Raw genomic sequence first — 15,209 nt, 5'->3', positions numbered from 1 at the left:
TATTGTATGTTGTGTGACGTGCGTGTATCACACAGTGTGCACATTACACACTTGAATATTCAGACTGTACTGTGTATAGACTTTATGTTTACATTGTATGTCTGTAGTACAGTTTATATACTGTATGATGTATGTTTTAGCAAGGTGTGTGATTATGAGGTGCATATTGTGCAATTTCATGTTAGACAGAGTACTAGTGTCTTCCATGCTATACAATGTACATATTCATATTGTCTACACTGTGTAGAGTATTCAGTTGCTATGTGTAGAGCGCCTAGCTGTACATTGTACATATTATTGAGTGTATCTGCTGTACGGGGACTACAACCGCTTTAAACACGATGATACTTGTCCAGCTATTGTTAACCATTGTTAACATGATTAGAAAATGCGTGGTTTTGACACCACAATGCTGATCTCAGTTTTGGAAAGAGCTGTTCAACCTTCTACAACATCACAAAAGTTTGCTGAGTGTGTAAAACCTTATTGCCATGAGTTCAGGGTAAAGGTCATTCTGATAATGTATCGTGGGTGGCATTAGTTGAAGGCAAGGTGTATCTATATGCGGTTATAAAAAAAAGGAATTCACAACATATTTGGTTAACAACCTTTAAGCAGCTCCATCGCTAGTAAGTGTGCACTACCTTTACAGTCGTGTTTGACTTGGGCTCTAGCGAGGGCAACTCTTTTAATGAAGGCCTTTGTAACTTGGCAATGTAACTCGGTCTCTCTTTCTTTCTCTCTGGTACAGTCTTATCATTTTTTCTTCTTATAAATGCATTTAGTGTGATTTCCTGTAATTGCTTGGCTTTCTTTGACTTACAGTGGAAACGGTATTAATAACAGTGGAAACATTAATAAGAAACAAACAGACCACTTTAAAAACTATAACACACTATGTGTTTATAGACGTTAGAATTTTTTTAACATTCTTTTTAAAACAGCGTTATATAATGATCCAGTAGCTTAAAAACATTATTATATAGTAATATAGATAAAAAAAATTATAATTACTAAGTAACACTGCTGTAAAAGTACAAAACAATGTCAAAAATTGGATTTATTGAGATTTTTTTAGTTTTTAGTCAGTAAAATGTTTGCAGCTGTCAAGTTACACACTAGGAGAATGATTTTATTACAATGTAGTCAGCCTCTTATCACGAAAACAGGGAACACAGAAAGGGAGGGAATCACTTCAAAACAGAAATGACGGGCTGCAGACACGAACTCAGAAATTTTTAAATAACAATTCGGACAACACGCAGCTTGCGTGTTCAGTTTCCACGATGATACAAATCTTTTTTATTTCCATTTCTTTTACCTTCTTTCTCGTCTTTCGATCTCTCTGGTGTTGTTGTTTTTTCAGACATAAATATATATTAACATCATTGCCATGGAAATAGGTACAGTTTTTTTATAATTTTTTACTAACGATATTTAAAGAAATTAATTGGTAGTATGGTAGTGAAGGGTGTGCACACGGCGGTTTGCTGGCGCCAGTGAGTGTAGAGGAACCTGTAGTGTGCGACACCACACAGTAGAGCCACACCGTGGTGTTCACAGCTTTTAACCGTTGGTATCTGTATCAAAAATGTTCTGAATGTTTCATGTGAACAGGGCCCATGAACGCTGTCAACAGGCGACCAGCGACAGCTTTGCGGGTTGGTTTTTTTTTTATTTTATTTGTTTTGTGGAGTTTTTTTGTGACCAGCGTCGGTAAGAAAGCGAGACATATCGCGATCTACACGTGAGAGAGACAGAGAGCGTGTGTGTGTGTGAGTGTGTGATGAAGACAGAGGAGGACAGAGTGAGACAGAGAGAGAGAGACGAGAAAGTCGAGGCACAGCGCGCAGCCTTAAAAAAATGGCGCGACTAATGGCACTAAAGCACTCAAGGGACGCCACTCATTTCTCATCGGAGAAGGGGCCGATAACTGCTGCCGGCGGTGGGCTGGCAGGCATTTGCAGGAGATGGCGAGGCGACTGGACACTTTGTGCCCTGTGCTTCTTCTCGCCGCATGGCCGCTCTTCTTGCGCCACGTCCACGCCTACAGCAAGTCCAATGGTAAGTGACACCTGTTCCTCCCACTCTTGTCAGTGCCAGACCTGTGTGTCACTGTCAGTGTCAGGACACTGACACTGCCGTTCATTACTTCAGACGCTGTCTGCATCCATGTTCCTAGCATCTCTTGTGTTTTAGGAATTAATGAAAAAGGCTTTGAAATACCACATGATGATGTTCACTCAGGTAAACGATGTTGTTTACGGCATTTGAGAACGGGAGGGATTAGAGGGAGAGAGGAGGAGAGAAAAGAGAAAAGGATTGTTGGGACACACCCTCCAGTGGATCGTTAGGTACAAAACAAAGTCGTGAGTACAGCCATGTAGGTAAGCAGGTAAATATACATAAGTGCTCGATCATACAAGTAAACAAGGCGGTGGGCTATTGATCAGAGGTAAAGGACAGATCTGAGAGACAGCACCTTACAGGTGGTTGTTGCTGTTGCTGTCTGCAAGATGTCTAGCACGGCATGTCTCTTATCACTTTACATTCCTTCGTTTCTGCGCTTGCATGCTTTTTATTCATTACTTCCGCTGTCTGCAAGTGAGTAAATTAAAGGAATAAGGTCAGGGACATTAGGTGCTCCCTTTTCTGCTTGTGTGTGTGTTATGTATGTTTGTAAGTGTTTATTTATGTCTAAAAACATTACTGACGTCACTGCAGTACCCGTATGTTTACTTCTTACTGTGTTATACTCTAACCCTAACTCACACCCGTCCACCTGTTAGTGTTTGTGGCACCTCTTTCTCTGTCTGTCTTTTTTTTAATTATCTCTTTCTACACGTTCCTCTTTGCCGTTCTGTCTTTCTGTTCCCCACCTGTAACTAGGACAACGGACATTATGGCCTTTGTCCACGTCCCATGTTGCCATGCGCGTGCTGTCACCCTCTGACCCTCATTTCAGCGACGGGTCTAAGGTCAGGAGTGTTCCGTGACATTCCCTTCATCCAGGAGGTGGAGTGCTCGGGCGCGGGGCTGGACTCCGACACCAACCTCCTGTCCGCCTCCCTGTACCGCCTGTCCGACAACGCCATCTTGGCCTCCCTCAACATGGGCACCAAGGAATGCACACTTCCTCCAGCTTCTCCTCCTGCGAGATTCGCGACACAGACTCCCGGAAGTCACGTGTGCGCACCCTGGTGATGAACCTCAGTAGCGGCGAGTCGCTCAGGTTCGGGTGCGAGGTGTCGAGCATACGAGCAGGGGAAAGGGTTAAGGTGAACTCGTGGTTTTTGACTCTGACAGGAGCCAGCAGTGAGTACACTCAGTTTTCTCCTAGAGTAAGTTTTGTTGATACAGAAACTCGTCTGTGACTATGTCACAACGCCTTTGTTTATTTTTTTACATTTTCTTATTTTATTTTCTTTCTCTCTTTTTAAACTTTTTTTCTTTCATTCCATCCATCGTTCTTCTTTCTGATGCGTGTTTCTGCTTTCTTTACTTTCATTTACATTTTTATCACATCTGTCGTGTGTGTTGCTGTGGTGATCATTAGGAGAGAAATAAGGAATGACACGTGAAGACAACTTTCATCACGTCTCGTCTACTGATGTTATCATCACATGGTGCAGCAATCCATTTACATTCTTTCCCTACTTCCGTGTTTCTTTCCTTGACACCAAGCATCATGAAAAAAACACGAAAGTTAGCTCAGACTGTGTCTTTGTCGGTGATGGTCCCCAACTGATATATTTTGACTCAAAAATAACTTTGTGATGTTAGAACAGAGCGGATGTCTGGGAGACTCACTGCCATTTGTTTTTCTTTGTCCCTTTTTCTTGTTTGCATACTTTGAATATACTTTCTTGCAGACTAACTTTCCTTTGCACGTGTGATTGATTGTACCTGTCTGCTCTGTCTGCTCCTGAGAAAGAGCTTTCGTGAAGAAGTGTTGTTGTGGGATGGAGAGAGGGAAATGGAAAGAGAGATGGGGGAAGGTGGATTGAATGCATCTTAGGACAAAGAAAACCTGAGTCACGTTGATCTTCTTTAAACACGGGAATGTTTTTAACGTTCCAAAAACAGTGTGAAGGAGTGAAAAAAGGAAAGAGAGAGAGAAAGTTTATCTGTCAACCTGCGACGCGCCTCGTGTGTGTGCGTGCGTGCTCGCTTATATATATATAGAGTAGTGTGTAAATATATATATATAGCTGTGTATGCATGTGTGTGGTGGGTGTGTGCGCGCGTGCCTGTAGATGCATTTTACGGTTGAACCAAACTGAACGCTTGATCCGTTAAGTTAGACGGTGATTACAAGGTTTCAGGGGAGAAAACTGCAATTCCTATAATTACAGAAATCAACGGAAGGTGCGTCCCGATATATGCAAAGGGAGGTAATAGCATAGCCGCCTTCTCGGCTGCGGGGACTTGAGGCGAATAATCGATGGCCGGCGATTGTTGCTGGTGTGTGGCGCACAGTGCTGTCCTCGTGTGACGTGCTCAGTGTTGTCCTCGTGTGACGTACACCGTGCTGTCCTCGTGTGACGTGCTCAGTGCTGTCATCGTGTGACGTGCTCAGTGCTGTCCTCATGTGTCGTGTTCAGTGCTGTCCTTGTGTGACGTGCTCAGCACGCTGGCCACGCCTGACTCCTCTGACCTCATGTGGTCACTGAGAGGACTCACTGTTCACTCACATTACCGTCATGCTGTGTCCATGTTCACATGTGCGATCACGTGATGGTGGGGACGGTCACAATAGTGTCACGTGGTCGCTAAGCTTGCACACATTGCCTCTGTCTCTTTCACTCGTTGTCTTTCTCTGACTCTCGCTTATTGTCCCCCTAGCGGTGTGACTTTGTCTCTCTGTCTCCCGCACTTCACCTGAAAATCACGTAACAACCTGTAATATCAACAAAACAGAAATGTGTAAATAAATCGTCTATAACGTGACATATTTTTGACACATATGCTGCTGTTACATTTACACGTGCGACACGTCAATGTCAGAGTTTGTCTGTTTTACACAGTTACAGGACTGTTGGCTCGCACCTTACTTAATCAACAATTACTTTGATGTAGTTACAAACGACGTGTCTGACGATAGCGAATGACGAACATCATTAATGAAAACACCTCCTGGAGAGGAATCCTAGGTGCATGCGGTATCTTAGTCTTTAAACTGTAATTAATATTCTCTGTTAAAATTCGTGATTAACATTCACCTAATGTTGTTATCATGCCGCGTTGTAATAATTACAATTGAAAAGTTTCACTAAACAAAGGTGGGTTATGGTTTTAACCGTCTGTCTCTAACATTTTATGGGTGTATGATATTTTACTTTGAGCTGAAGTCAGCGGGTCTGTGCTCACTAACATTGATAGATCATGCTGAAACATGTCGCCATAGTGTTTAATAAAACTGTAACATTTAAAAAAAAATAGTAAATATTTATGTATGTCACTCGCACAAACACAACCCTTTCCTTGTGTTTTCTTTGTCGTTAATGTGTTAATCATTACGTGCCAACTACGGCTATCAGTAAGACAATAGACTTAAGCTTATATATATATATATCTAACAGACAGATACACACTCACCCGAACACACACAAAACAAGCACGCACGCGCACGCGTATGTTCACAAGTTTCCGGCCTTCTAGTGTCTAACATCTCAGAACTTACCTGTCGTGCTTTGTGATTTGTGACATCACCACCTGAATGATTTGTTACGTCACAGCTGTAAGCCTATGGCATGGACTTTATTTAGAATAGTGACAGCATTCAAAATAATATTCTGATTAGAGTCTGCCTGAATACCATTCAGTTAAACTAGTGCTCAACATTCCACTGATTGTCTTTCCTTGTGTGTGTGTGTGTGATAATTATGGCGTCTGACAACAACTAAATATCAGGGTGTAGTAAAACTATAAACACATACACACATCTACATTTAGAGTGAACAGTTCAGGTCGTCAACAATGTGTAATCAGTTCGTTAGGACTACCTTCAGAGTTGGTCAAGACTGACTTTAACTGGTTATTTTAAAACTTCAATCCGGGTCTTTGTCGTTTTCACGGGTGTGTCCACGTCACTTTCATCGACAGCAACAAGGAGGCCGTCAGTGCAGGTAACCCGAGCCCCTGGCATCACATTCGCAAAGAAGTTACCCGCCTAAAGACATTAACACCTCAATCCATCATCATGAAAATGTTGCAGGAAAATTACTTTTGCAATCGGGCGGCGGACTTCTGAAACAAGGCGCGATTATAGACTTAGATTTCTACAATAGCAAGGGAGACAACCTGACAAGGGAGATAATCACCCAGGGTGACTCACAGCCAAGGGTAGAGGGCGCTCAGTCGGAAGAGAATGGACAGCAGGAACAAGGCAGGGACTATGGAAGGATGCAGTTAACGCACTTCGTAACTTTAGAAAAAGGTTTACAAAAGTAACTACTCTGTAAAATTTTTAATCTCATGTTAATGAATTATTTTAAGGTATTCTACTACGAGAGAAAAAAAACTACACATTCGACATATTTTGCAATATGCACATTTTTATGTCAATGTTTACCATACAAACATAAGTGTTAAGTTATTTCAGATTATTTATTGTCTGTAACTTTGAAGTTAAAGCTCGGGTACGGTTCAAGGAACTCCAGGCATCAACACACCCACCAATCAATATCAGTACACAAGACTATACTCCGGCAAAGTAACGGAAACAGATTGACTTTCAAAGGCCTTTCTTTGCATCATACCTCCTTCTTCTTCTTTCCTGGTCAAGAAAGACAAATCTGTTTTTTAAACACCCGCCACTTTGGTTGTCTGCGCTTTGCTCCATGTTTGAGCTCTGGAGAGCGTGAGTTGGTCTGTGCCTGGTGAGACTATCATAGCTAGTCTGGTCATTGAATGAGTCATGGTAGGTCTAGCATCTTTCTAGAATGAAAGGAAGTCTGACACTCAAGTTCTCCGTTTGCTGAAAGTCTACAGGTCAGAGGTTACAGAATGACATTTACCTCAGACTCCATTGTGGTTTCTAACGATACGCATTCCAATCGCAACAGCAACAGTGATTTTTGTACAAAATTTTAGTGGAATATTCAGATTCCTTAATGAATCGATGGCTTGTAATGCATTTTTTACCCGCTGACACTCCCTCAACATCTCCTACACACCTCTATTCAGACACGCAGCCTGTGTGTGCGCGCGCATGCGCATAAAAAGTAGAAGTGGTAGTGAGCGAGAGCAAAGGGAGAGCACTCCAGTTTCAGTGTCCCTTGTTTTCTGTAAGGCGCTTACGTTTCTTTCAACAGTTCCCCGGAACACCATTTTTTATGCCATCGAATTTACAAGAAAGAAGGAAGAGCATGCATTTGACATCTGATCTCATTTGATCTCATCTCACCTCATTTCAGAAGAGAGGAGATGGTAGTGAGAGAGAGTGAGAGAGAGAGAGCGAATGAAATAGCCGGAGCCATGGAGACGCAGAAATAGAGATAGAGACAGAGACAACTAGAGATAGAGACAAGAGACACAAGGGAAAGACACAGAGAGAGAGAAGAGTTCAAAGCGTACTTTTTCCCCTCATCACAGCTCCATGATCTCTTTCAACCTAAAGTCAAAAAGCCACAACAGTGTTATGCAGGGGAGAGCACTTCGATCATACCTTTATTGGCCTTTTGCGATTTTTCTAACCAAAACGAAAAAAAAAAAAAAATAAAGCAAGAGCACAGAGAAAGAGAGAGAAAAAAAACGAGGAGGGATGGCGGGTGTAGGAGGGGAGGAGGGGCAAATCGTTAGCGGTGCGATCAGGGAGCGCGGGTCGCCGGGAAGTAAAACAGAGTGACTGCCGCTAGATCACAACATGGAGGCCACGCCGCGCCCTGCCACTCGTCTGTTTGTGGTCGTCGTCTTCCTGTCGTCCGCCAACTTGGTGCTGTCATCATCAGACGAGAAGAGCGGTAAGTGCATCTACTTTTGGTGTACAGTTTCACCGATTTTTCTGTTGTTGACCCCGTGTTTGGTGTGTTTGTTGACTGAGTTGACGCTGTAGTCGAGTTCTGCCGAAACAGCTCTGAGAACGGACAAGAAAGTTGTTTTTACTTCTTCATTTCTGTTTGGAGCATCGTTATTATCTGCATGTTTGAATATGTTGTAGTTTCACCTCTTGACCTTTGAATGTAATACTTAGATGTGGACATATATATATATATGTGTGTACATTCACAATGTTTCTTGGTGAGAGAAATAAAACACTCGCTCTATCATCACCAAATCACGTTTACCAGATAAGACTGTGTGCACTTAAATGATCTGAAATGACCTGTGGTCAAATAAAACAAAGGTTCTACTGAAATGATAGAAAACAGACAATCTAACGTACATCAAGGAACAGCATTATTCCCCAAGTACTTGGCTGTACAGTATCTCCATGATACCTCCTAAAGAGACGCACAACATTTTTAACTGTTGTTGTTTGCACACGACACTTTTTTTCCTCCAGGCCGTGCGCAAATAGGCGCGAAAGCGGTTCTGGAGCTGGAGAGCCCTCGCCTCAATATTTCCCATCGACCACCGCACATACCGCTCGATACGGACATCCGCTTTCAATTTGTAAATTGTTTTCCCTGAGGTGTTGAGTGTCGCATATCCTTGTGTTTCTCCCACTCTCAAGAGCTTCAAGCGGGAGGCAGATGCATTCCCCAGTCGCCACGATTCCACCCAGCCCCGCGCTGCCGGCAGCAGTGAAGAAAAGGAAAGATACGAGGGTTAATCTAAGTGTCGGCCAAACAGCCAAGCAGCTTGCCCCCGGGCCACCAGACCGTAACCTTACTCACTATTTTTCATCTTCATCTCAACTTGGCAAAGTTACAAAAAAGTAGTGCAGAACATGATTTTCTTCCTTTTAACACACAACTCTGATATTTTTTATTCGTCCGTTTGTTCCAGCGCTCCTTTGATCACTTTTAAATCATGTGTTCGCTTATTTGATTCTTTAGTTCGCTCGCATGTTCCCTTGTTGTTCGTGTGTTCGTTTCTTTCCTTGCCTACTTGCTTGTTTGTGCGTTCGCCCACTTCTGCTGTATTTTTGTTTCGTTCCTCTTCTACCACAAACAAGTCTCGTGCTGCTGGTGCAGGCCTCCCATCTGATTGGCGAGTAGCACCCATGTGATGTGGACGCACAAAGCGATTTTTCTTATTAAGATCCTTGTCCAAATGTGTCTGCTTGATGTCAGGGACACTTAGCAACTAGTTAGGAAGTGATCGAAATCGTTCTGCTTGTTATCAACAGCATCGTGCCCAACATCGTGCCAGCTTTTTCATAAATTTTATAGAGGATCTTTGGAAGGAGAAATGGTAGCCACGTAAAAGCTTACCAACCGATCATCTAGCTCTCCTAGCAACCAGCTAGTTCTACTAGCAACCATCTGGCATTCCTAGCAACCAGCTAGGTCTACTAGCAACTAGCTCTACTTTTTAGCAGTAAGCTCTGCTACTATTCTGCACGTTTGCAAACATCTAGTGCTGGCGGTGACAATACTTCCAACAGCGTTTTCAAACCTGTGTTTTAGGGGAGGAAATCCATTGTGATAATTGTTTCCTAACCCCGAAAGCAGTTGCATAAAGCGAGTGTAATTGATCGATGGATGCATCGCTTTCCTATACTGAATGACTGAATAATCGATCAGCTAATTCCTCGTCTTTTAGCTACATCCCCGTCCTTTCTTGTGCTGTAATCGTTCTCTTTCAAGGGGCATAACTGCAGCGGGTTATTTCACGGGGGGATAACCATGCAAGTCGATAGACGTGCGCGGCCAACTTCAAAGCGTTTTGCAGCACGTGAAACAGTTCGTAAAGCAGTTCGCCACAATCAAGTTCAAGGCAATGCTGACATTTCGAATTAGTTTAAAACAACACTTATTTGATAGCATCCGGGCCTCGTGGTTCTACATGACATAGAACTGTATTGACAAGTGTATGACAACACAAAGATTGTTGTCTGTGCACAGAAAACCTTCTGTGATGATCGTGGTGGTCAGACATCACAGGTCTTTGTGTCAGTGAGAGAACAAGAGTTTGTACAATCGCCATGTTGCTGATGGTAATGGTGCACACAACGAAGACACTGCGCATGCTCAGTCGTTGATATATGACTTAAAGGGAAAAGCAAGTCATGTGTAACAAACTGACAAACGACTTTACAAAAAGAAATAACCCTCGAATGGAGTGACATGTGTTGACACAGTTTGTACTTTGTGAAGTGTGTCCACACAGCAGGCCCATCATCCACACCCATCCTCCATTCTCGAGGTGGACGCAAGACAATTGTGTTGTCACGTGTCGTCAGCCCTGCCATCCACAGACTGCCAGCCACTCAGGCTTGTGGCAGATGAACTAAAAGCTGAGGTCATTTTGGCCAGTAGAAAAAAATCTGCTAACAATCCCGCAACATCGCTGATCACTTTTCTTGTCAAACTGGTCCTCAACAAAATTGTGACGACTGCTCCAACCTCGATCGCTGCTTTTCATTTTGTTTTCTACCTTGTGTCCGCCTACATTGTGGATCAGAGTGTGTTTTCTTTCACAAATATGTTTGGTTTTATGAACTGTGTTATGGGTGCTATTGTCACAAAACGATTGACATGCTACCCACAGTTTTGAACGTACATAATTCATAACATTTATTTCTATCTTTTAAAGACCAACATGAATAGTTTCAGTTTTCTTTCCCAGATGTCAGTAGATGTAGGCGATATAAACCTCACTTGTAAAATTCATCCTTTAAATCCCGTCTGTTATGATAGTTCTAGAAATGAATGTGCATGAGCTTTGCATTGTTGTTTCCTTCTTGTGTTTCTTCCAAGTCTTCTGTGTACCCAGTACATAGTTATTTTTAGTAACCTCCCTATTATTTCTAGATATACAGGTTTTGTTTTTAATTCTCATTTTCTCATGTCTGTGTGCATTATTTTTATTTACTGTTTATTAAACTGTTACTGACCCAGTTTTTTTTAAAGGGACATCAAAAGAAAAAAAGTCCAGTTTAAAGAGCTTCTATTCTCGTGAACATTTATTTTCTAAATATTCTTTCCATTTTTTTTTTTTTACCTGCCGTTGTTTCTCATTCACTTGTATTCCGTTCCGGTCATTACGCTGTGAATGACAGACGGTACAGACTAATCACAGACCGGGTAGGTCTTCTCTCAGACATTTACACTCTTGGTCTTACAGACTTATTATTACAGGCGCCTACTTATCCAGCAGCCATGTTATTTGAGAATCTCAGACGCCTTGTTATTATTAATGTCCTGTTATTTTAGACTGGTAATTGCAGGCTCATGTCCATGCTCAGCACAATTCTGTAAGAAGAGAATGTCGTCCAGATATAAATGTTGTAAGATGTTTATCAAAGCGTTTAGTCAACAGACAAATGTAAGCAGATCGTATAAATCCTGATAAATAGTTCCACACCTGTTCTAACACCTGTCTGCCCTCCTTTCAGCGTTCAGAGTCCACCCGTTCTTTGACGAGCCGACCATCCTGGAGGTGACGTGCAGCGGGGAGGTGCTGGATGCTGACGCCACCCTCCTGACCATGGCGCTGTACCGGGTGGACAACAGCTCCCACATCATCGCCACCGTCAACCCTCTCAAGAACGAGTGCTCCACCACCGACGTCTTCTCCGCCTGCGTCATCAGCTGGCCGGACTCGCGGCGCACGCAGCTCAAGACGCTGGTGCAGGGCGTGACGCACTCCACGCTGATTGGCTACGGCTGCGACGTGACGAGTGTACGGTCCGGCGAACGCGCTGTGACGTCAGCGTGGAGGATCGATGTGAGGGGAGTGAGTGAGTACGGTTACTTCCGCTCGTGCGCGCGCACTCATTCGTTCGGTTAGAAGGGCTGTGATTCATCGCACCTTTTTTCTGTCTTTTTTCTGGTGGGGGAGAGGTTGTGGTAGGGCGCCAGCCCCACAGATTGCATAACTAGTCACCCGGTGACGTAAAGCAGAACACGGCAGTTAATGCTCGTGACTCGGGTTTTTGGAGTAAACACACGGCGGCAAGATATCTGTAGGCAAGGATGTGGGAGTGGTTCAGAAAACAACAAAGCTCTGTAGAAAATAAGTAACTTACACATCGTGTGCTTTGATGTATTTTTCTGGAACGTACCGATGTCTAGGCCGTCACTCCCCCCGACACATACAAGCAAACAACAACAACAACAACAACAACAACAACAGTCGATCTGCCAAAGTGGTCCGAAGGGACCGTCAGTGTCACTCCTCGCCATTGTGACGTTCCCAGTGTCACTTATCACGCCGCCCATCCATCCAGCGCCATCTTGTGACGTAAGCGATAAAAGGCAACTGTTACTCCCGCCATCATTTGCTATCTGCGCATTAAGTCGCGTGTTGCTGCCAGTCCTATTGATCAACGGCGTCGTTTAACTGCTCCTCCACCCTCCCCGTATTCTTGCGAGGGCTTGGGCAGGTCATGATTCGCCCCCACCCCACTTCCTCTCCCTCCGCCACCCCACCCCACCCAGCATCACACCCTCTTCTCGTGTGCGCGTGTCCATCTCCGTGAGTGCATGCTCATTTGCATATGTGTATATCATTTGATAATGAAGGGAGATTTTCTTTATTTGGTAATTTTTCTTTCGTTCTCTCCAGTCGCCAGTGCAGTGAGGACTGCTTGTCTTGGGTCCATTGTCGTCTTCTTCTTTCTCTCTCTCTGTCACCTGTTTACATACCTGACTGGCAGTGATATTCCACTTGCTGATGGATCAAATCATCCACTTCAACCTCCCTCTTTTATTATTTCTGTCTTTTTTCTGTTTCTTTTCTTCTATTCTTTATCCCTCTTTTCTTTCTATATTTATTTATTCCTTTACAATTTCCTTCTTTTCACTTCTTTCTCTCTTTTTCTTACCTCCTGGATTTTTTTATCGTGACGTGCACAATACGAGGAAGTGAGGCGACAGTTATGCAAAATTTAGAAAAGATTAGCAGCTAAGTATAACAACAGTTTGGAGGAATCAAAAGGTGTATGTCGGTCTGTGACAGCCAGTGACACTAGCAGGGTAGGACAGTCATCAACTGTGAGGGAAAAGTGCAGGAGACCGATGCCAGGCGGTGTCGATGCTGGCAACGACGGAGATGATAGTTACAGGGATGTTGGTCGACATAGTTTAAGTCACGTGATTCATTCCCTCACATGGGATTTCAAATTTTTGACCTCGTGTGTAAAGCGAGCGTGTGAAGGAATGAGTCAATGAGCGAGTGAGTGAGGAAGTGAAAGAAGTAGACATAGAATGGGTGAATAAGGACTTGCGATAAAATAAAATGCAGGGCGCGTGCAGTCTTTTAGTGATCGCGCACGTTCATGCCACGGCACGTGCATCCTGCGCTGGTCGTGTCGCCTGATGCGGTGCCAGGCCGCGGTGGGGGCAGGGTATGGAGGATGGGGGTCAAAGGGGACAGGAGGGTGGGGAGTGCTGGCATCGTGATGGTGGTGGTGGTGGTGGTGGTGGTGGTGGTGGAGGGGCAGGAGGCAAGGTGGCGGTGGGAGGTGTAGGAGACATATCACGTAGAGGCGATAGTTGCCTCGTGAGCTGTCATCGATCAACATGGCAATCTGCATCCTCGCTTTGATGCTTTCTTATCCACTGCAGCCCCACAACTGCGTGTTCATCCCTCTGTCTCTGTCTCTCCTCTTATGTCCTTTTAAACTCTTTTATCTCACTCTCTCTGTCTCCTTATCACACAGCTCTCAAGTCTATCATCTCCATATTTCTAACCGCAAGTAGATGACACATTTGCTAGAATATTCTTGCTATATTCTTTTTTAGTGAAGAAACAGATAATAATTATAGTTCGTTATATAAGGGTTTTGCAGAAGTTTCAAAACATGTTGTCAACGGGGCTTGTTGCAATATTAAATGCCTCTACAGAAGTCGAGTAAACAAAGTGAAAAACAAAAAGACTTTCACCCTGTCTCTCACATTGTCATCACTGAAGGTATTAAGTAAGACAGACTTTTCTGATACAAATACTCCTTACAGTGGTGAGAAGAGAGTTCACACAGCTATAAACTCATTATGTAGGATGTGACAGTATCATTTCAATGTATTCATAAGGTTTGACCCCGGTGGTCCCTCGTGCGCTGTCCGAGATCCCGGGGTCATTTGAGGTTTTGAGTCTTACCGAGGATTTGTGTGACTGCTTTTTATAAATTCTTTTTTCCCCATTTTCACCGCTTTGATGGCCAAAGCCGTCTTCAAAGAGAACTTTCCAGGTCCCGGAGTGAAGCAATGAAAGGATTTGTCGCCGTGAGCGTTGCGCGACTTGACGGCCAGGTGAGGACAGGTGAGGACAGGTGAGGACAGGTGCACGGCCTGTCAAGACGCAACTTTAAAGCTGCTGCAGAATAGTGCAAGGGTTCACTTCTCTTCAAAGTTGTATCCCTGAAAATGTCAGGGTGCATCTGTCTAAATGTGTAGATGATGTTTACTTGGCAACAAGTATTGTCGAGATACACAAGTAGGAATGTGTTGTGAGCAAATACTTGTGGATGGGAGTCGCGATACAGTGTCCAAACATACATATCGACATGCACTGTACAGATACCGGTCTCCATATGTATTGCTAACATATCGACTGTGTAATAGTGGTCTAAGTGTATAATTCTCATAATTATTCTCCCTATATTACTGGTGTGTTTCTGTCGAAATGTTATATCAAAACATAAGGTACAAATACTCTGGTTGTCATGCACTCGAAACTGCTGCGGTCAGCAGGTGTCAGTCGGGTGTTAGTCGGGTGGTCAAACAGTGTTGGTCGACAGGTGCTCCTCCACTAGACTAGATTGTAGAAATCCTCGTGAACAGTTCGATCTGTGGAGAAGAGAATGTATGAGATGGTTTGTAAAAGTGTAAAAGCAAGTGTTAAGAAATTACCATTTATAGGGCCGTGTGCAAACTAAAATAATAAGATTTAAATGTCAAAGGTCAACCGTTCAGAAACGTGTGGCTCAAGGCATGCATGTAAAACTGTTATTTGTAATATTATCGGGTTTCGTGTGTTGGTTCATGCACGGACACCCTCTTGTGTCGACATCAAACTGTTTACTATAACACCGTGCATCAAGTGCACGCTGACAAACGCTCCTGGTCATGGACTCAGTCCACTGACATCAGAAGGCA

The 15,209-nt window shown here is 43.6% G+C and overlaps 1 protein-coding gene across 1 annotated transcript in view; it reads left to right on the top strand.

Annotated features, from left to right (window-relative positions):
* The first annotated feature begins 1,487 nt into the window (after positions 1 to 1,487).
* Positions 1,488 to 15,209, top strand: part of LOC112568945 — a 197,683-nt gene continuing 183,961 nt past the window's right edge. Inside the window, exons 1-3 of the mRNA XM_025246525.1 lie at positions 1,488 to 2,064; positions 2,966 to 3,315; positions 11,507 to 11,851. Of these exons, the coding sequence (XP_025102310.1) occupies positions 3,126 to 3,315; positions 11,507 to 11,851 (535 nt within the window). The 5' untranslated portion in view covers positions 1,488 to 2,064; positions 2,966 to 3,125. The remainder of the gene's footprint in view (positions 2,065 to 2,965; positions 3,316 to 11,506; positions 11,852 to 15,209) is intronic.

This window comes from Pomacea canaliculata, linkage group LG7 (assembly GCF_003073045.1).
Source record: "Pomacea canaliculata isolate SZHN2017 linkage group LG7, ASM307304v1, whole genome shotgun sequence".
NCBI classification, from domain to species: domain Eukaryota; kingdom Metazoa; phylum Mollusca; class Gastropoda; order Architaenioglossa; family Ampullariidae; genus Pomacea; species Pomacea canaliculata.
The sequence above is the reverse complement of the archived record's forward strand: the minus strand, read 5'-3'. Positions and strand labels throughout refer to the sequence as shown.